This window comes from Colobus angolensis, unplaced genomic scaffold (genome assembly GCF_000951035.1).
Source record: "Colobus angolensis palliatus isolate OR3802 unplaced genomic scaffold, Cang.pa_1.0 Scaffold46, whole genome shotgun sequence".
NCBI lineage: Eukaryota > Metazoa > Chordata > Mammalia > Primates > Cercopithecidae > Colobus > Colobus angolensis.
The window spans coordinates 8,663,371-8,684,934 of NW_012118043.1; the positions used below are offsets into that span (position 1 = coordinate 8,663,371).

Here is a 21,564-nt window from a genome sequence, read left to right on the forward strand (position 1 = left end):
GAGTGCAGGGGCGCGATCTCGGGTCACTGCAACCTCCACCTCCTGGGTTTAAGGAATTCTCCTGCCTTCCCCTCTGGAGTAGCTGCGATTACAGACGTGCGGTACTGCGCCCGGCTAATTTTTGTATTTTTAGTAGAGATAGAGTTTCACCATTTTGCCCAGAGTGGAAAGAAATTTTTAAACAAACAAATATCTAGAAAAAAATTCATCTGTGGTTGGCCTACACTAAACAGGAAAACTAAACTGAACTCTTCAGACTGAAGAAAAATGATCCCAAAGAGAAAAATGGAAATCCAGGAAGAAGAGAGTAAGAATGGAAAGAGTACATTTGTGGATGTATATACGAAAAAAATATTGACTGCATAAAACAATAATGTAAAAAAAAGAAAAAAGAAAATAAGTTCCCTGGGATCCCGGAGTTAGGTTTGACCTTCCCGGTCCCTCTATCGCGAGATCCGGAAACCGGAAGTGAATTATTTTGCAGCCGTCTACACCAGGCGGTGGCTCTACTTATTAAAGTTGGCGGGAGCTGAGCGATCAGTCGGGCCTGGGCAGGCTGTGGTGTAGGGCGTTGCAGGCAGCGCTCACCTCCTCGGGCCGGCAGAATGCGGGTGGCTGTGGCCGGCTGCTGCCACGGCGAGCTGGATAAGATCTATGAGACGCTGGCGCTGGCAGAGCGGCGCGGCTCGGGGCCTGTCGACCTCTTACTGTGCTGCGGCGACTTCCAGGCGGTGCGCAACGAGGTGGATCTACGCTGCATGGCCGTGCCGCCCAAGTACCGCCACATGCAGACCTTCTACAGGTGAGGACGCGGCCCGGGCCGGCACTTGGCGGTGCGGGGTGGGACTGGGTTCGATTTCCCTCTGCCCCTGGCTGCCTGTTTCCCTTAGATCCTTTGTTCGCTCTGTGTCTCTGATACCTAACTGAATACAGGGGTGAGGTAGTGGGAGGCGGGAAATGTATTCAGTTAGGTACTGTATTCAGTTAGGTACCAAATTGTGTCTGCTTAACTTTCAGCACCCTGTCTCATTAGCAGCTTAGGAAATGTCACTTTCCTTCTTTCCATACACCCATCTTATCCATTTCACACGGGATCGAAGCCTGGGAGGGGACAACCTGGATGAAGAAGCTGACAGGTTTAGATAGCTACCTTGTACTTGATAGGACTCTGGAATTAGTTCATTTAATGATCCTGGAGTTTTTACTGGGCGCCTGCTATATGCTTGTGGTTCTAGAAAGATAAGGTTATAGCAATGAACTCGGCACAGTTCTTGACTTATTTGAACAGGCACTGACTTGAGGCCCAAGGTGGAAGCTCTTCATTCCTAAGGGCAAGGATGGATACTGGGCAGTTTTTTTTTTTGAGACAGAGTTTCACTCTGTTGCCCAGGCTGGAGTGCAGTACTGCGATCTTGACTCGCTGCAACCTCCGTCTCCTGGGTTCAAGCGATTCTCCTACCTCAGCCTCCTGAGTAGCTGGGATTATACCCAGCTAATTTTTGCATTTTTAGTAGAGACAGGGTTTCACCACGTTGGCCAGATTGGTCTCGAACTCCTGACCTCAGGGGATCCGCCCGCCTCGGCCTTCCAAAGTGCTGAGATTACAGGAGTGAGCCACCGTGCCCAGCCCCGGGCAATTCCTTTTGAAAGAGCTTCTTAACTTTTTATGACGAGGTCAATTTCTTTTTGTTGTTGTTTTTTCAGAACTTATTTGCTTTTCTACTATGCCCAATTGTGGTAACTGACTTTGCTCTTATGTTCTAGGTATTACTCTGGAGAGAAAAAGGCCCCAGTTCTCACGCTCTTCATTGGGGGAAACCATGAAGCCTCAAATCATTTGCAAGAGTTACCCTATGGTGGCTGGGTGGCACCAAACATTTATTATTTAGGTATGTGATTGTGTTTGTGGATAATTTTTTTTCCTGGGATGGAAGAGCCTATCAGGATTTGCGTTAGTTGGGCTGTGTCTTGACATGTATGGTGTTTGGAGAATGTCATTAATTTAAATAGTTAATCATGAAAATTTAATTAAGATAGTTAATTATTAAATGGTTGATCATGATAATATGCCCTTCATCTAGTGTTTTAAGCACTAGCTAATATAATTGAAAGACCTCACGCACTATTTGTAATCGCTTCATTTTTTCTTACAATTTTTATTGAATTAAAAAAAGACCTTAAACTTTTATGAATAGAAATTCTTAAGCATACACAAAAGTAGAGTATAGCATGATGAATCTCAGTACCTGTTACCCAGCTTCAACGACTATTGAAGTCTCCTGGTTTTTTTTTTTTTTTTTTTTTTTTGTGGGAAGAGATGACTAGAGTATTTAAAGCAAATCCAACTGTTAGATTATTTCACTTATACATATTTCAGTACATGTTTGTAAGTGATGAGGATCTTTAAAAATACTACTACAGTACTGTTATTATACTTAACTGAAGTACTCATTATCTATTGCCATGTTCATGGTCAGATTTCCCTGCTTAACCTAGGGATGTCTGCTTTACAATTGGTTTAAATAGGACCCAGACAAGGCCAGCCCGTTTCATTTGGTTGTCATGACTCTGAAGTCTATTAGACTATAATAATCTCCCTGTCTCTCTTTTTCATGCCATTTACTTGCTGAAGAAAACACGAAATTTGTCCTGTGGCATTTCCTGCATTCAGGGTTTAGCTGATTGGATTCCTTTTATCCTCTGCATTTCCTGTAATCTGCTTTTAGACTGACAGATTTGATTAGATTGTTTCAATATTAGTCCCTATAAACTATATAGCCTTTTCATCCCTTTATTTTTTGAGACAAGGTCTGGTTCTGTTGCCCTGGCTGGAGTGCAGTGGCTCCATCTTAGTTCATTCATCTCAGCCTCCGCCTTCCAGGCTCAAGCCATCCTCCCACCACAGCCTCCCAAGTAGCTGTGACTTCAAGTGTGTACCACCATGCCTGGCTAACTTTTTTGTTTTTTTGTATTTTTTTGTGGAGACTGAGTTTGGCCATGTTGTCCATGCTGGTCTCGAACTCATAAGCTCAAAGTGATCCACCCACCTGGGCCTCCAAAGTGGTGAGATTACAGGGATGAGCCATCCCACCTAGCTTCATCCCTTTATTTAAATGTATATTCTTTCTAGAACTGTTTATAGGTTTTACCAATGATGAGATCATAATTTCAGAAATTTAGTTTCCCTACTTTGCTACTTATTGATCATCTTTTGATCTATTCATTCTATATTACAATATTGTGAAAAAGTGAAATTGTCAGAAGATGATCAATCAGAAATGAAACTAGAAGCTGCAGGTTCTTTATACCTTACCTGTTGATTTTCAGGTTTATACCTGTAAGTCCATCATAGGACATTTTCCGCCTCCCACTACCTCCCCCGTGTATTCAGTTAGTTACCAAATTATGTCGTTTCACTTTCAGCACCCTATCTCATTTGTCCCTTCCGCAATCTACTTAATGTTTTGGCTCATCTAATTCCAGACTTTGCCTTTATATACTTTTATAATATATCCTTAATACACTGTTGGCATATTATTATGTAAAAAGGGTAACTTCGTCATGGTGCTTAATTTTCAAATAATTTTAGAACTGTGTGGAATTCCATCTAAATGGAATGGTTTATTCAGTCAGTGTAAAGAGATTCCTTTTACCTACAGTAATTTTATTTAACTGTACTGTTTAGGTTTGGCTGGTGTGGTAAAATACCGAGGTGTAAGGATCGGTGGAATCTCTGGTATCTTTAAATCTCATGACTATCGGAAAGGTATTGTTTTGAGAATTATTTTTAAACTTTAGAACTTGCATGCCCCAGAGTAACTTAAGCATAATATATACTTTGTATCTTCGATCTAGTTTTATCAAGTCTTAGTATTTTGCTAGTTTTTATTTTTATTTTTAAGAAATAAAACAGTATAGATACAATAAAAGTTCATTGTTTATCTGTCCTCAATCTCATTCCCTTCTTTTCTTCCCTCCCTCTCTTTGCCAGGCAGTCACTATGTTGAATTTGGTGATTATAATTTACTTGATTATTTTACATCATTACCACATATATAAGAGCTTTAAACAATGTACTTGTTTTAAGCTTCATATAAATGTATCATATTGCTTGTATCTTTCTCCAACTTGCTTCTTTGTTTAACATGTTTTGAAATCCGTGTTGATACATGTAATCTAATCTGTTCATTTGTGAATAATATTCCATTATATAAGTGTATCACAACTGCCTATTCATTTCATTGTGTTTGAATGAATTATACCTTGATTTCAAAATTAAAGGAATAGCTTGGATTCACATCAGTTTCACAAATTTCATGAATTAAGTTGGCAGCTAAAACTTACATCCTGAATGTAACTGTTACAAGTCTGTTCCCTGCCACTTGGCTCTTTCTTATTCTAAACTGTTGAAATGGAGGTACAAAATAGACTGTCTTCTCTGTGGCAGATGTGAGTACAAATTGGAACCACTCTTGGGAAGATGTTTATCAGTTTTTTCTATTTTATCTCAGATATCATTTATGCATGTAATACACATATTTATTTTTTGGCTTAAAACAACAATAATTTGTTATTTTATTAATATTGGGCATAAGGAACTAGTCTCCAGTCAACATTTAGAAAGTAACTGAAGTGTGCCAGCAACCATGTGTGGGACCTTAGAAAGCACATACACCCTTAGTTGAGCCTGTACAGGAGACTGCAGTCCACCATCTTTTAAAAAAATTTCCCTAGATAACTTTTTAAAATCATATATATTGAAGGTGTACATGATATTTTGGAAACTTGTATGTATGTCTTTGTATTTGTAGTGTTTAAGGAAATTGAATATAGCTTATTTTTCTTCTTCAATCTAAGGTCATTTTGAGTGCCCCCCTTATAATTCATCTACAATCAGGAGTATATATCATGTGAGAAATATTGAAGTCTATAAATTAAAACAGGTATGTAAAAAGTGCATTACAGCAGACTTGAAAAAATTTTAAAGTAATTCTGTACCAAAATGTATTTTGGTTATATTGGTATGCTACTTTCAAGAAGAGCAATTCAGTATTTTTTAAATGTGGATCTTGAGTTGTTTTTAGGAGGTTCACGATGAACATTTTTTTTTTCTTTTTTTGAGACAGAATATCACTCTGTCGCCCAGGCTGAAGTGCAGTGGCGTGATCTCAGCTCACTGCAACCTCCACCTCCTGGGTTCAAGCGAGTCTTGTGCCTCAACCTTCCGAGTAGCTGGAACTACAGGCGCCCACCACCACACCTGCTTAATTTTTTGTATTTTTAGTAAAGGCGGGGTTTCACCATGTTGGCCAGGCTGGTCTCGAACTCCTGACCTCAGGTGATCTGCCTGCCTCAGCCTCCCAAAGTGCTAGGATTACAGGTATGAGCCACCGTGCCCAGCAAATTTTTTTTTACTTCAATAATTATGAGTTTATTTTAGTAAGAATGAAATATTTAATTCATGATTTCAAATATTACTTAGGGTAAGGCTAAAGAATACCTATTAAAATAAAATGATATTTAAAAGAAAATATTAAAGTGATATTTTAAAGAAAATATTAAATATTTTATTTTATGTAATAGTAATTAAGTAATGGTGTTAAATAGAAAATAAGTAATAGTAAAGATGATAGAGGAAATGGGAAAATTGTGAAGGTTAGTCATATCTAATATTTTGTATTGTCTTGAGCAGTTACTTAAGTTTTTTTTTTTTTTTTTTTTTGAGACAAAGTTTCAATCTTGTTGCCCAAGCTGGAGTGCAATGGTGTGATCTTAGCTCACTGCATGCTCTGCCTCTTGGGTTCCAGTGATTCTCCTGCCTCAGCCTCTTGAGTAGCTGGGATTATAGGTGCTCGCCACCATGCCTGGCTAATTTTTTATATTTTAAGTAGAGAAGAGATTTCACCATGTTGGCCAGGCTGGTCTCGAACTCCTGACCTTCAGGTGATCCACCCACCTCAGGCTCCCAAAGTGCTGGGATTACAGGCGTGAATCACTGCGCCCAGCCGGTATTTAAGTGGTTTTAATTTAGTTTTTCGAGTATTCATTTCAGATTACTTGAAGGTTCTGGGGATAAGTCTGGAGTATATTTTGTTTCCTTTAGTTGTTTAATTAAATACTAATTTATGTAGTAAACAGAATTTTTTAGTGTATACTATGTCAGCCTATTAGAATTTTTTTTTTCCTGATAAATCTTTGGGTTTACTGAATCAGTCATGTTAGAGGTCTCATGAAATCTGGTTTCTCTGGATCTTCGAAATAGTAATTTCTTTTTTCTTTTTTTTTCTGAGATGGAGTTTCGCCCTTGTTGCCCAGGCTGTAGTGCAATGGCATGATCTCGGCTTACTGCAACCTCCACCTCCCGGGTTCAAGCGATTCTCCTGCCTCAGTCTCCCTAATAGCTGGGATTACAGGCAGATGCCATGACGCCCAGCTAATTTTTGTATTTTTAGTAGAGACGGGGTATCACCATGTTGGTCAGGCTCGTTTCCAATTCCTGACCTCAGGTGATCACCTGCCTCAGCCTCCCAAAGTGCTGGGATTACAGGCGTGAACCACTGCACCCAGCCCAAAGTAGTAATTTCTTTACCAAAGAGGAAAAGAGCTATGGTCATCGTGTATTTTAGAAGCTAAGTGCTAAAGATCTTAGATAATTGGCAGTGCAGAGTCTGTCTCCATTGCCTTGCCTTGCCACTGAAAATAAGAATGATTTATGAGCAGAGAAAATGCACCTTTTCTTTGCCTAGATGAATGAGTAGCCTAGTATTTTTATCATTCTCTTAAAGTGTCCTTAAAATGGATTACACAGAATTCTAGAGATCTCAGTGGGTGAATGGTTGTATGGTGGTAGAGAGAAAGGAGGGGATTGTTTTTTATTAATCTATTTTAAGAGTTTTCTTTCTTTTTTCTTTTTCTCTTTTGAAAGCTGAAGCAGCCTATAGATATATTCTTGTCTCATGATTGGCCAAGAAGTATATATCATTATGGAAATAAGAAGCAACTTCTTAAGACTAAATCTTTTTTCCGACAAGAAGTGGAAAATAACACATTAGGAAGTCCAGCTGCCTCAGAGCTTTTAGAGCATCTAAAACCTACTTACTGGTTTTCTGCCCACCTTCATGTGAAGTTTGCCGCCTTGATGCAGCATCAGGTAGAAAACAAAATATTTATTCTTTCATTTAACACACACTTATCGAACATCGATGGACCAGACACAGTTGTAAAGTTAGAGAAAGAAGTAAAAGATAACTTACCTCTTATGAGTAGCTCAATATATGATTCTGGGAAAAGACAAGCAATTACAAAATAGTACAATAAGTATGAGAGAAAACTTAGGCAGTGGGAGCAACCTAAGCCAGACTGGTAGGATGGGAACGTGGGAGATGACGATAGAGAAGGTTTTCAAAAGGCAATAGCTGAACTGAGTCTTGAAGCACCAGGAACAAACAGACTGTAAGGGTATTTTATTTAGAGGGATTGACATGTGCAGAGGCTAAAGGTCTGAGAGCATGGGGTGTTTGGGCACTTGTAGGTAGTTCCTGTGGGACTAAGGCGTAGAGACTGATGAAGCTGGAACAAGATCATAACTGCCTTCTAGGAGCCGTGCTCTGAAGTTAAGGTTTTTTTTTGTTTTGTTTTTTGTTTTGAGACGGAGTCTCGCTCTGTGGCCCAGGCTGGAGTGCAGTGGCCGGATCTCAGCTCACTGCAAGCTCCGCCTCCCGGGTTTAGGCCATTCTCCTGCTTCAGCCTCCCGAGTAGCTGGGACTACAGGCACCCGCCACCTTGCCCGGCTAGTTTTTTGTATTTTTTAGTAGAGACGGGGTTTCACCGTGTTAGCCAGGATGGTCTCGATCTCCTGACCTCGTGATCTGCCCGTCTCGGCCTCCGAAAGTGCTGGGATTACAGGCTTGAGCCACCACGCCCGGCCGAAGTTCAGGTTTTAACCAGAGATGATGGGGATATTTGGGGAGTGATGAAATCAGATTTTCATTTTAGAAAGATTAGTTTGACAGTATTGTTGTGTATGGATTGGAGTACTGTAAAATGGGAGGCAGAGCAGGCTATTTAAGCAAAAGAAAAGGTTTTAACCTAAGGCAAAGAGAGAATACGGAGAATGAAGTAGATTCTAGAGAGATTTTAGAAGGAGAATCATTGTGATTTGGTGACTGGGGGAGAAGAGAGTCCAGGATGATCCTCCGTTTTCTTTGCTTAACTGCATGGATGATGTACTTGATGGAAGGTAGAAAATAAATATATACTTATAATTAAAATTCTATGGAAGTATGCATTTCTTCCTTTCACCTCTGATTCTGGCTGAACTCTGACTTCCCATAAAGTATTCCATAGGAAAACTGTTTAGAAAATTCTGGGTTAACAGAGTTATAGATTTCTTCTTGGAGACATTTAGAGAATTTCTGAGAGTCTTTATTGCACTAATGGGCATTGCCTTTCGAGTAGAATGTGATGCTTCCCAAACTTAACCAAACACTTTTCTGTGTTAGAGGTACACTTTAAAAATGTTCCTCAAACAGTTTGGAAGGTTTTGTCTGAAAATATTCCTATAGGCCCTTTCTATTGTAGATTTATTCTTCTCACTTCCCAGTTTCACTGGGAGATGGAGAGGTTACTCTTTTCATTGTATTTCTGCATTAATGATATGTTTGACCTCTTTGTAATTGGCTTCTCAGTCTCCTCTGACTGCCACTTTCTATTTTAGTCCCTTTACCAGCATCAAAGAGCACTTTTCCTTAGAACTGCTTTGCTGCCAATATCTGCCTATAATTTCCATGCCTTCCATTTTTCTTAGTATAGATTGAGCATCTCTAATCTGAAATCTGAAATGCTCTAGAATCTGAAATTTTTGACATGATACACAATTTTCAGATTTTTAGATTAAGGATATTCAACCAGTATGTATTCTGCAAATATTCCAAAATCTGAAAAAATCTGAAATTTAAAACACTTCTGGTCCCAAACGTTTTAGATAAGGCATACTCAACTTGTACCTCACCCAAACTGAACTGATGCTCGGTCCTCAGCAGGAGATACATAGTTTGCTTCCGTGTGTTTTTTCCTTCATGACGAAACTGGAACAAGATCATGACTGCCTTCTAGAGGCCATGATCTGGAGTTCAGGTTTTAACTAGAGATCCTGGGGAAAGGTTTTTTAACCTTTTCCAAAATGACCTACATGTGTGTGATTCCCCCCGTGTTTCTGCTAATTCACCTTTGAAAAAAAAACTTTATTGGAGTGTAATTTACATACCATAAAATACACACATTTTGGCGTGGTGGCTCATGCCTGTAATCCCAGCACTTTGGGAGGCCAAGGCAGGTGGATCACTTGAGGCCAGGAGTTCAAGGCCAGTCTGGCCAACATGTTGAAACTACGTCTCTACTAAAAATACAAAAATTAGCTGGGCATGTTGGCATACACTTGTAATCCCAGCTATTCGGGAGGCTGAGAGGTGAGAATCATTTGAGCCCGGGAGGCAGAGTTTGCAGTGAGCCAAGATCATGCCACTGCACTCCAATCTGGGCAACAGAGTAAGACTCTGTCTAAGAAAGAAAGAAAGGAGGGCGGGAGAGAGGGAGAAGGAAGGAAGGAAGGAAGGAAGGAAGGAAGGAAGGAAGGAAGGAAGGAAGGAAGGAAGGGAGGAAGGAGAGAGAAAGAAAGAAACCACGTTTTAAATGAACAATTCAGTGATTTTTAGTAAGTTTCCAGAGTTGTGCTAATATCACATAATCTAGTTTTAGAACTTGTCCATCACCCCCGAAGATTCTTTGAGCCTGCTTGCAGGTAATCCTTGTTCCTACCCTCAGCCCCAGGCAAGCACTAACTTGCTTTGTGTTTCTATAGATTTGCCTTTCCTGAACATTCATTTAAATGGGATCATAAAATATATAGTCTTTGGCAACTGATTTCTTTCATTTGCTTGATTTTGAGATTCACTCATATTGTAGCATGTATCAATATTGCATTCCTTTTTAATGCTGAGTAATAGTTCATTCTATGGATATATCACATCTATTTTTGGTGGTATAGCTAAGAAATCTTTGCCTAACCCACAGTTACAAAGATTTTCTCCTATGGGTTCTTCTAAAAATTGTACAGTTTTAGTTCTGCCAGTATACTTTTAAGCTCTTTTGTTTATCTTTAATCCTTTTATCTTTAATCCTTTAAGCTTTGATTTATGTATATTCAATGCTTTGAGTTAATATCATCATCATTAGTTTTTGCTTTGAATTTTATAGGAAAATTGAAGCTCTGAGAGGTTAAATGCCTTCTCTTATCGCACAAGTGGGTAGAGAATTAACTTATTTTGGAAAAGTAACAGTCATTCCTTTGACACACAACTTAGGGATATGTGTAATAAAGATTATTTTCATCCTATTCTGTGTATGAAGAATTACTGTGATTGTTTTAATATTCTTTCTTAAATCATGATTCATATTGTCCAGGCAAAGGATAAAGGACAGCCAGCCAGAGCAACCAAATTTTTAGCTTTGGACAAATGCTTACCACATAGAGATTTTCTTCAGGTAAGAAGAATGAAGTGGCTTTATAATATAGTTGTACTCTTCCAGAGACTTAAAAAAATATTAATTTTCCTTTCGGAATTTTTTTGTGCTCTTTGTAATTTACATATTCTGAAAATTCTGTGGGAGTATTTTAGTTATTCATGTTTTAAAATTAAATGGATTTATTTAAAATTAATTTAAATTAAATTTCTTTTTATTTTATTAAATTATATTAAAGTTCTTAGACTGTTAAAAATACATATATATTTCTTAATGTTGATTTCATCCTGTAGATATTAGAGATAGAACATGACCCCAGTGCTCCTGATTACTTGGAATATGATATTGAATGGCTCACTATTCTCAGGGCTACAGATGATCTTATTAATGTGACTGGTCACCTATGGAATATGCCTGAAAATAATGGCCTGCATGCAAGGTAAGTCAGACTTTATTTAGGACCTGCTTTTTCCATTGCATGCGTAATTTTTGTGTCTCCCACCTTTGTTTTGTTTTGTTTTGTTTTGAAACGGGGTCTAGCTCTGTTATCCAAACTGGAGTATGGTGGTGTGATCTTGGATCTTAGCTCACTGCATCCTCCGCCTCCTGGACTAAAGGGATCCTCTCACCCCTGCCCCTAGAGCAGCTGGGACCACAGGCACATGCCACCATGCCCAGCTAATTTTTTGATATTTTTGGTAGAGATGGGGCTTTCCCATGTTGCCCAGGTTGGTCTTGAACTCCTGAGCTCAAGCAATCCACCTCCCTCGGCCTCCCAAAGTACTGGGATTACAGGTGTGAGCCGCTGTATCTGGCCTCCACCGTTGTTTTTAATCAAGGGAATTATTATTGAATGAGTATCAGAACAATTCAGTTTGCAGGTTTTCCATCTAAAAGAGACAGGAAAATGGACTGTTGAGCATTACCTCAAATAAATTTATAAGTGAATAAGTGTACATAAAACTATAATATGGTGAAGATATAGTCCACACATTAAAATTGTTTTGGAGTATGAGTTAAAGATGGCTTTTTCTAAGAATTATTTTTATTTCTAAATGGTCCTTTGCTAAATTAACTGTAACTTTAAAAATGGAATTTTGGGCCGGGCGCGGTGGCTCAAGCCTGTAATCCCAGCACTTTGGGAGGCCGAGACGGGCGGATCACGAGGTCAGGAGATCGAGACCATCCTGGCTAACACGGTGAAACCCCGTCTCTACTAAAAATATAAAAAAACTAGCCGGGCGAGGTGGCGGGCGCCTGTAGTCCCAGCTACTCCGGAGGCTGAGGCAGAAGAATGGCGTGAACCCGGGAGGCGGAGCTTGCAGTGAGCTGAGATCCGGCCACTGCACTCCAGTCCGGGTGACAGAGCGAGACTCCGCCTCAAAAAAAAAAAAAAAAAATGGAATTTTGATAGATGGCTTGTTTTTTATCCTTGCACCTGAAGTCTATAATTATATTTCATCATTTATTGTTTAGAGCTAATAAAATGTAAAAAGCTATTGTTTTGTACTTTTATAGGTGGGATTATAGTGCAACAGAAGAAGGTATGAAAGAAGTGTTGGAAAAATTGAATCATGATCTCAAGGTTCCATGTAACTTTAGTGTAACAGCTGCTTGTTATGATCCTAGCAAGCCACAGACACAAATGCAGCTGATTCATAGGATCAATCCTCAGACCACTGAATTTTGTGCCCAACTTGGCATCACAGACATCAATGTTAGGCTTCAGAAGTCCAAGGAAGAACATCATGTGTGTGGTGAATATGAAGAACAGGATGATGTGGAGAGTAATGACTCTGGAGAAGACCGGAGTGAATATAATACAGACACATCTGCTCTGTCTTCTATTAATCCAGATGAAATAATGTTAGATGAAGAAGAAGATGAAGATAGTATTGTAAGTGCACATAGTGACATGAATACACCATCTGTAGAACCTTCTGATCAAGCTTCTGAGTTTTCTGCAAGTTTCTCTGATGTCAGGATCTTACCAGGCTCTATGATTGTATCTTCTGATGATACGGTGGATTCCACAGTTGATAGACAGGGGAAGCCTGGTGGGACTGTGGAGTCAGGGAATGGAGAGGACTTAACCAATGTGCCATTGAAGAGGCTGAGTGATGAACACGAACCTGAACAAAGAAAAAAAATTAAGAGGAGGAATCAAGCCATTTATGCTGCAGTGGATGATGATGATGATGCAACTTAAGACAATTTACTTGTTTTGTTTTTGTTTTTTTGAGACGGAATTTCACTCTTGTCACACAGACTGGAGTGCAATGGCGTGATCTTGTCTCACTGCAACCTCTGCCTCCCGAGTTCAAGCAATTCTCCTGCCTCAGCCTCCCAAGTAGGTGGGACTACAAGTGCCCGCCACCACACCTGGTTAATTTTTAGTAGTGACAGGGTTTCACCATGTTGGCCAGGCTGGTCTCAAACTCCTGACCTCAGGCGATCCACCTGTCTCGGCCTCCCAAAGTGCTGAGATTACAGGCGTTAGCCACTGTACCTGGCCAACAATTTACTTGTCTTAGTATTATACATAGATACATGATTTTTGAGACCGTATTTTTAGAGCTGAATTTTTGACGAAAGACTTAACTTTATAATAATGAAGATACACTAGAGAATTTTAGTTAGATGTTGACTTTAGGCTTTTGTATGTTTCAGATGCAAACATATTAAAACTTTCATATATTGACTGGGTATCTTTTTTTTGAAGACATACATTATTCACTTCCACTTTTACAATAAATACTTATTTAACATCTACTTTGTGCCAAGCACTCTGCTATAATATGGGACCATAAAGATAAGTAAGACAAGGATTTTTGCCTTCAAGGACTTGCTATCACTGTAAATATTTTGATGTAGACAATATGGCTATATTATATTTTGTTTTATAAAATTAAGTCGTTGTATATATTATGTATGCTTTCTTTTCATTTATTATAAATATTTTTCCTAATCAGCTTTTAATATCTGTCAAATAAAAATTGAAATTGAAGATGATATATAAGATTTCAGGAAATAAACTACTTTGAATACTAAACATTGGTAAACGTACAATCTTATATTTGCTGAGATTAGTATAACCCTGCTGACTTTTGCATATTGTGTTTTTTTTTTTTTTTGAGACACAGTCTCTCTCTGTTGCTGAGGCTGGAGTGCAGTGGCATGATCTCAGCTCACTGCAAGCTCTGCCTCCTGGGTTCACACCATTCTCCTGCCTCAGCCTCCTGAGTAGCTGGGACTACAGGCACCCGCAACCACGCCTGGCTAATTTTTTGTATTTTGTTTAGTAGAGACGGGGTTTCACCATGTTAGCCAGGATGGTCTTGATATCCTGACCTCGTGATCCACCCACCTCAGCCTCCCAAAGTGCTGGGATTACAGGCGTGAGCCACCGTGCCCGGACAGCATATTGTGTTTTAACTTTAGCTTTAATTTTCATGTAACTATAGTAACTATGTAGGTCATTTTTGGCATAGTTCACCCCATAGTTTTAATTACTAGCAAGGATCAAGCTGCACAAATACTGCCCCTCATGCTGCGTGATGGATTGCTAATATTAAAGTATTTTTGAAGATCTGTATAGAAAAACTACACCTCTGTGCTATCTTTGGTTAAACTACCTGGGCCACCTGAAGAGATTGTCACTCTGTACTTAAAGTCGTGGAATCCAAGATTGTTCCATGATCTCATCAATCCATGGCAGTCCAAATCCAGGAGTTAATCTAGGAGAATATTGTAGCACTTGGCTTCTACCTTGTCAACATTTGACTTCGTAAAGGTCTAGCATTTTGGGGATTTTATCTTTATTCCATTTTTTGGTTTACTTTCTTTTTTGAGTTGAATATTTAATTCACTTATTTTACTTTTTTTTTTTTTTTTGAGACAAGGTCTCACTCTGTCGCCCAGGTGGGAGTGCAATGGTACAATCTTGGCTCATCACTGCAACCTCCACCTCCCAGGTTCAAGGCAATTCTGGTGTCTCAAGGTGAATCTCATGCCTCAGCCTCCCAAATAGCTGGGACTGCAGACGCCTGCCAGCACGTCCAGCTAATTTTTGTATTTTTAGTAGAAATAGGATTTCACCATGTTGGCCAGGCTGTTCTTGAACTCCTGGCCTCAAGTGATCCACCTGCCTTGGCGTCCCAAAGTGCTGGGGCCACAGCCATGAGCCACCATGCCTGGCCCACTTATTTCATTTTATTTATTTATTGAGACAGAGAATCACTGTCAGTCAGGCTGGAGTGCAGTGATCTCGGCTCACTGCAACCTCCGACTCCTGGGTTCAAGCAGTTCTCCTGCTTCAACCTCCTGAGTAGCTGGGACTACAGACCCACGCCACCACACCCAGCTAATTTTTGTATTTTTAGGAGAGACAGGGTTTCACCATGTTGGCCAGGATGGTCTTAATTCTTGACCTCGTGATCCGGCCGCCTCGGCCTCTTAAAGTGCTGGGATTACAAGCGTTAGCCACTGTTCCCGGCTTGCTTTATTTATTTATTTATTTATTTATTTATTTATTTATTTATTTATTTATTTTTGAGACAGAGTCTCGCTCTGTCGCCCAGGCTGGAGTGCAGTGGCACAATCTCAGTTCACTGCAACCTCTGCCTCCTGGCTTCAAGCGATTCTCCTGCCTCAGCCTCCTGAATAGCTGGGAACTACAGGTGTCCGTCACCAAGTCCAGCTAATTTTTGAATTTTTACTAGAAATAGGGTTTCACCATGTTGGCCAGGCTGGTCTCAAACTCCTGGCCTCAAACGATCCACCCGCTTCGGCCTCCCAAGGAGCTGGGATTACAGGCTTGAGCCACCATGTCCAGCCTGGCCCACTTACTTTTATTCCCGTTATTTACATAAAGTATTTAAAGCTATGACCAGGCACAGTGGCTCATACGTGTAATCCCAACACTTTGAGAGGCTGAGACAAGAGGATTGCTTGAGCTCAGGAGTTCGAGACCAGCCTGGGCTGTAGTGAGACCTCGTCTCTACAAATTAATAAAAAAAAAATTAGCTGGGTGTGGTGGCACATGCCTGTGGTCCCAGATACTTGGAAAGCTGAGAAGGAAGGATTGCTTGAGACTAGGAGGTTAAGGCTGTAGGGAGCTGTGATCATCAAACTGCACTCAGCCTGGCTGACAGGGTGAGACTGTCTCAAAAGATAGAAAGAAAGAAAAAGCTATTAATTTCCCCCGATTGCTGATTTAATTGAATTGTAAAAATTCTGCCATTTATTGTTTTTCCCCAGAAATTTTTATTAAAGATAAAAGCAGAAACAAATATTAGAGTTAATAAATGGTGTTTCTCAAAAAATCTTGATAATCCTCTAGCTTACCTAGTCAAAAAATGAAGCACACATTAGAAAGAAAGAGAAAGCACAAATATAGAAGGAAGGAAAGAAAGAAAAAGAAAAAAAGGAAGGAAGGAAAAGGAAAAAAGGAAGGAAAGAAAAGAGAAAAGAAAGGAAGGAAGAGAAAGAAAGAAAAAAAGAAAGGAAGAAAGAGAAAGAAAGAAAAGAGAAAGAAATTGCCATACTAAAGAACCTCCTGGCCCAAAAGAAAAGAAAGAGAGAGAGAGAGAAAGAAAAGAAAGAGAAGAAGGAAAGAAAGGAAAGAAAGAGAAATAAAGAAAGAAGAAAAGAAAAAGAGAGAAAAGAGAAATTTTCATACTAAAGAACCTCCTGGCCCAGATGGTTTCAGGAGGAAACTACCCAATCTTTTAAAGCCTAGATAGTTTCTGGCCAGGTGTGGTGGCTCATGCCTGTAACCCCAGCACTTTGGGAGGCTGAGGCAGGCAGATCACCTGAGGCCGGGAGTTCAACACCAGCCTAACTACCATGGAGGAACCCCCGTCTCTACTAAAAAATGCAGCATTAGCCAGGCGTGGTAGCGCATGCCTGTAATTCCAGCTACTCGGGAGGCTGAGGCAGGAGAATCGCTTGAACCTGGGATGCGGAGGTTGTGGCGAGCCGAGATCATGCCATTGCACTCCAGCCTGGGCAACAAGAGCAAAACTCCGTCTCAAAAACAAACAAACAAACAAAAAACCAAACCAGATCATTTCTGTTAGATAAATTGTTTTAAAATATATAAAATTAAATAAAGTTTACAGTTTCTTTTTATGAAAGTATCACATTGATGTCTAAATCTGAAAAAATTATACAAAAAAACCTTGTAAATCTCATATATAAATATCGACGCAAAAATCCTAACTAAAATATTAGAAAGCAATCTATGGCACACTTTATAATGATATGGCATGACCGATACAAAGATGGTTCAATATTAGGAAGTCTGTTTACATAATTCACACATTAATATACCTAAGGCCAAACATCATGATTATCGTCATGGACAATGAAAAGGTCTTTGACAAAATTCAGGCCGGGCGCGGTGGCTCAAGCCTGTAATCCCAGCACTTTGGGAGGCCGAGACGGGCGGATCACGAGGTCAGGAGATCGAGACCATCCTGGCTAACACGGTGAAACCCCGTCTCTACTAAAAAAAAATACAAAAAACTAGCCGGGCGAGGTGGCGGGCGCCTGTACTCCCAGCTACTCGGGAGGCTGAGGCAGGAGAATGGCGTGAACCCGGGAGGCGGAGCTTGCGGTGAGCTGAGATCCGGCCACAGTATTCAACACCAATTTCTGATTTTGTAAAAAAAAAATAAAAATAAACAAAAAGTAGCATCTTACTTAATGGGAAAGCACTAAGTATTCCCATCAAAGCAAAGGAACAAAACAAGGAAACCCACTACCTCCATTACATTTTAACATTGTATTGGAAAGAACAAAACAATCACAACAAAGAACACAATGAGGGGAATCAGAATTGCAACAGAAGAGGCATCCATATACAGATGAGCTCATAGTTTAGGTGGAAAACAAGATAATTACAATTAGGCCAGACACAGTGGCTCACTCCTGTAATCCCAGCACTTTGGGACCCCGAGGTGAGCGGCTCACGAGGTCAGGAGATCGAGACCATCCTGGCTAACACGGTGAAACCCCATCTCTACTAAAAATACAAAAAATTAGCCAGGTGTGGTGGGGGAGCGCCTGTAATCCCAACTTCTCAGGAGGCTGAGGCAGGAGAATGGCGTGAACCCAGGAGGCGGAGCTTGCAGTGAGCTGAGATTGCGCCACTGCACTCCAGCCTGGGCGACAGAGCGAGACTCTGTCTCAAATAAAAAAAAAGAAAGAAAATTACAATAAAAGTAATTCAAACAATCCTATACCTCAGTAAAGTAATAAGATAAAATTAACATAGAAATCAGTTTTCACACAAACAATTACCAGTGACATAACACCAATAAGAATGCTTAAGAAGTAGGCAAAACGTATAATGAGGAAAACCATAAAATATACTTGAAAAATACAAAAGTAGACTTTATGGTAAAATATCTTTTATTCTTGGATAGATGACAATTTTAAACATATCAATTATTCTCAAGTTACACAAATTTAAAATGATCCTAGTCATGATACCAATAGTTTTTGTTTTGTTTTGTTTTGTTTGTTTGTCTAAAGCTACACAAGTTGATTTTAAAGTTTACTTGGAGAAATAAGAACAGACAGGAAAATTTCCAAAAAAGGGCAATGGAGGGATACTGGGCATATTATATATTAAAAACATACTATACAACCTGCATGGGCCAGGTGTGGGGGCTCACGCCTATAATCCGAGCAGTTTGAGAAGCTGAAGTGGGCAGATCACTTGAGGCCAGGAGTTCGAGACCAGCCTGGCCAATATGGCAAAACCCAGTCTCTACAAAAAGTACAAAAACTAGTGTGTGGTGGTGCACTCCTGTAGTCCCAGCTACTTGGGAGGCTGAGGTGGCAGGATCGCTTGAGCCCAGAAGGTGGAGGTTGCAGTAAGCTGAGATCACACTATTGAACTCCTGCCTAGGTGATAGAGCAAAACTGTCTAAAAAAAAAAAAATTCCTGTATAATTAAAACAATGTAGTACTGTGTAGTATTGGTGCATTGGACAGATCAATGGACCAGAAAGACTGGAAATAAGCCCAAATGTATATAAAGTTTTAGTATTAAGTGACATCTCGAATTACTGAGGAAAAAGAATGTTTTTGTTTGTTTTTTCAGAGATAGGATATTGCTCTGTTACCCAGGCTGGAGTGCAGTGGTGTGATCATAGCTCACTGCAGCCTCAAATCCCTAAGCTCAAGCAGTCCTCCCATCCCAGCCTCCTGAGTAGCTAAGACTACAGGCATGTACCACCCCTCTTGGCTAATTTTTTAAACTTTTTTTTGTAGAGACGGGTTTCACTATGTTGTCCACATTGATCTTGAACTCCTGGCCTCAAGCAATCCTCCCATCTTGGCCTCCCAAAGTGCTAGGATTACAGGCGTGAGCCACTGCACCTGCTAAGATGATATTTTTAATAAATAGAGTTGGATATATGGATATTTATTTAGAAAGAAACTTGGGTTTATACTTTATATACCATAATAAACTCCAAAGAGATCAGAGATCTAAATGTGAAAAATGAAACCCTATAAATACCAGATGAAAACACAGGTAAATTTCCTTATAACCTGGAACGAAGGAAAGCTCTGTAACTGTATCTTAAAATGCAAACACAGGAAAAGACTGATACATTTTGCCTATATATAAAAATAGATAACTTTTGCATGGCAAAGAAAACATACCATAAACAAAGTTAAAAGGTAAATGACAATCTGGTGATATATACTTGCAACTCATCACCAACAAAGTGCTTATCTTCCCAAAATATAAACTATATAGACCCAGTAATCCCAGTTCTAGGAATATGTCCTAATGATATATGTCCACAAATTAAAAAAAAAAAGCATAAGCACAAGGTTATTCATTGTAGCATTATTTGTAGTAGCATAAGATTGGAAATAACCTAAATGTTCAGCAGGAGAGGACTAGTTGAACAAACACCCAAAGGAATAAGATGAAGCCTTAAAAAATAGTAGAATGTGGTACATGAAATTTTATACATGAATATTTATAGCAGCATTATTCATGTTAGCCAAAAAGTAGAAATAACCCAAATGTCTATCAATGAATGAATGGATAAAATGTGGTATATCTATACAATGAAATATTACACAGCAGTAAAAAGGAATGAAGTACTGATAAACGCTATGTGGATGAACTTTGAAAACATTATGCTAAGTGAAAGAAGCCAGACACAAAAATCCACATGTAAGACTCCATTTATATGAAATGTTCAAATTAGACAAATCTATAGAGATAGAAAGTAGATTATTGGTTGCCTAGGGCTGAAGGAAGGGAGTAGGGAATAATGAGGAATAACTGCTAATGAATACAGGGTTTCTTTTGGGGGTGATGAATATGATCTCAAACTAGATTATGGTGATGGTTACACAACTCTGAATATATTGAAAACATTGAATTGTGGCTGGGTACGATGGCTCGTTCCTGTAATACCAGCACTTTGGGAGGCTGAGGCGGGCAGATCACTAGGTTAAGAGATCAAGACCATCCTGGCCAACATGGTGAAACCCTGTCTCTACTAAAAAAAAATATATAGGCCAGCCACAGTGGCTCACGCCTGTAATCCCAACACTTTGGGAGGCTGAGGTGGGCAGATCACGAGGTCAAGATATCGAGACCATCCTAGCCAACATGGTGAAACCCCATCTCTATTAAAAATATAAAAATTAGCTGGGTGTGGTGGCGCATGCCTGTAGTCCCAGCGACTTGGGAGGCTGAGGCAGGAGAATCACTTGAACCTGGGAGGCAGAGGTTGCAGTGAGCCAAGATCGCGCCACTGCACTCCAGCCTGGGCGACAGTGAGACTCTGTCTCAAGGTTAAAAAAAAATATACAAAAATTAACTGGATGTGGTGGTGCATGCCTGTAGTCCCAGCTACTCAGGAGGCTAAGGCAGGAGAATTGCTTGAACCCAGGAGGTGGAGGTTGCAGTGAGCCGAGATTGAACCACTGTACTCCAGCCCAGCAACAGAGTGAGACTACACTCTTAAAGAAAGAAGAATGTGAGAGATTCTTATAAACTGATATGGAGTGAGTTCTAGGTTATAAGTGAAAAAAGCCAGATGCAGAACAGTATATATGATATGGTTTGGCTCTGCGTCCCTACCCAAATTTCATCTTAAATTGTAATCCCCATAATCCCCACACATAGAGGGATGGACATGGTGGGAGGTGATTGAATCATGAGGGTGGTTTCCCCCAAGCTGTTCTCACGATAGTGAGTGAATTATCATGAGATCTGATGGTTTTTGTAAGTGTTTGACAGTTCCTCCTTCTCTTTCTCTCTTGCCTGCCACCATGTATGATGTGCCTGCTTCTCCTTCTGCCATGATTGTAAGTTTCCTGCATCCTCCCCAGTCTTGCAGAACTGTGAGTAAGCTAAATCTCTTTCCTACATAAATTACCCAGTCTCAGGTATTCTTTATAGCAGTGTGAAAATGGACTAATACAATATATTTTCTGCCAATAAGGAAGTTCACCTTCTGCTTTTCTTCTTTTAGTTTTGAATTTATAAAACATTTGCATGTTTCAAAAGTCAAAACTATATGGGAAAGTATACTCAGAGATGTCTTGCTTTCATTCTGAACCCCTTTATCCTCTTATCCCTCCCAAACTCTTTTTTTTTTGTTTTTTTTGTTTCTAGTTTATCCAATTATTTGAATTGGTACTATCTCAGGTGAACCTTTAAAGTGGCGGAAGTTGTGGAAGTCATTGATTTTTGGCCTGTAAACCTCCATTCCTCTTTCTACTACTGGTACCACATCTTATTTTTTTGAGAGTCACCTTTACTGCACTAGTGTCCAGCTCTTGCCCGTTTGTGGGAAGTCACATGACTCAAGTTGTACCAGTTGGATGCTCCTTCCTTGGAATACAAATCTTGATCAGAGAGATAAAGAGATGAAAATGGTTGATGCTCATTAATTCCAGTGGCAGTAGCTTGACAAAACTATTGAGTAATTTCTACTATCTGTTCTACATTCTCAGGATTTCTCTTTTCTTAGCCTAGTTTTTCAGCCTTCCTTTCAT

The 21,564-nt window shown here is 39.7% G+C and overlaps 1 protein-coding gene across 2 annotated transcripts; it reads left to right on the forward strand.

Annotated features, from left to right (window-relative positions):
* The first annotated feature begins 451 nt into the window (after positions 1-451).
* DBR1 (debranching RNA lariats 1) lies at positions 452-13,528 on the forward strand. Of its 2 annotated transcripts, XM_011958148.1 has the most exons (9): positions 516-676; positions 729-802; positions 1,765-1,889; positions 3,686-3,766; positions 4,858-4,943; positions 6,926-7,150; positions 10,462-10,542; positions 10,815-10,960; positions 12,040-13,528. In XM_011958148.1, the coding sequence occupies exons 2-9, from the start codon at positions 759-761 to the stop codon at positions 12,728-12,730; spliced, it is 1,479 nt and encodes a 492-aa protein (XP_011813538.1). In that variant the 5' UTR covers positions 516-676; positions 729-758; the 3' UTR covers positions 12,731-13,528. The 2 variants fall into 2 exon arrangements, with proteins under 2 accessions (XP_011813537.1, XP_011813538.1); XM_011958147.1 differs by having other exon boundaries at positions 452-802.
* The last annotated feature ends 8,036 nt before the right edge of the window (positions 13,529-21,564 follow it).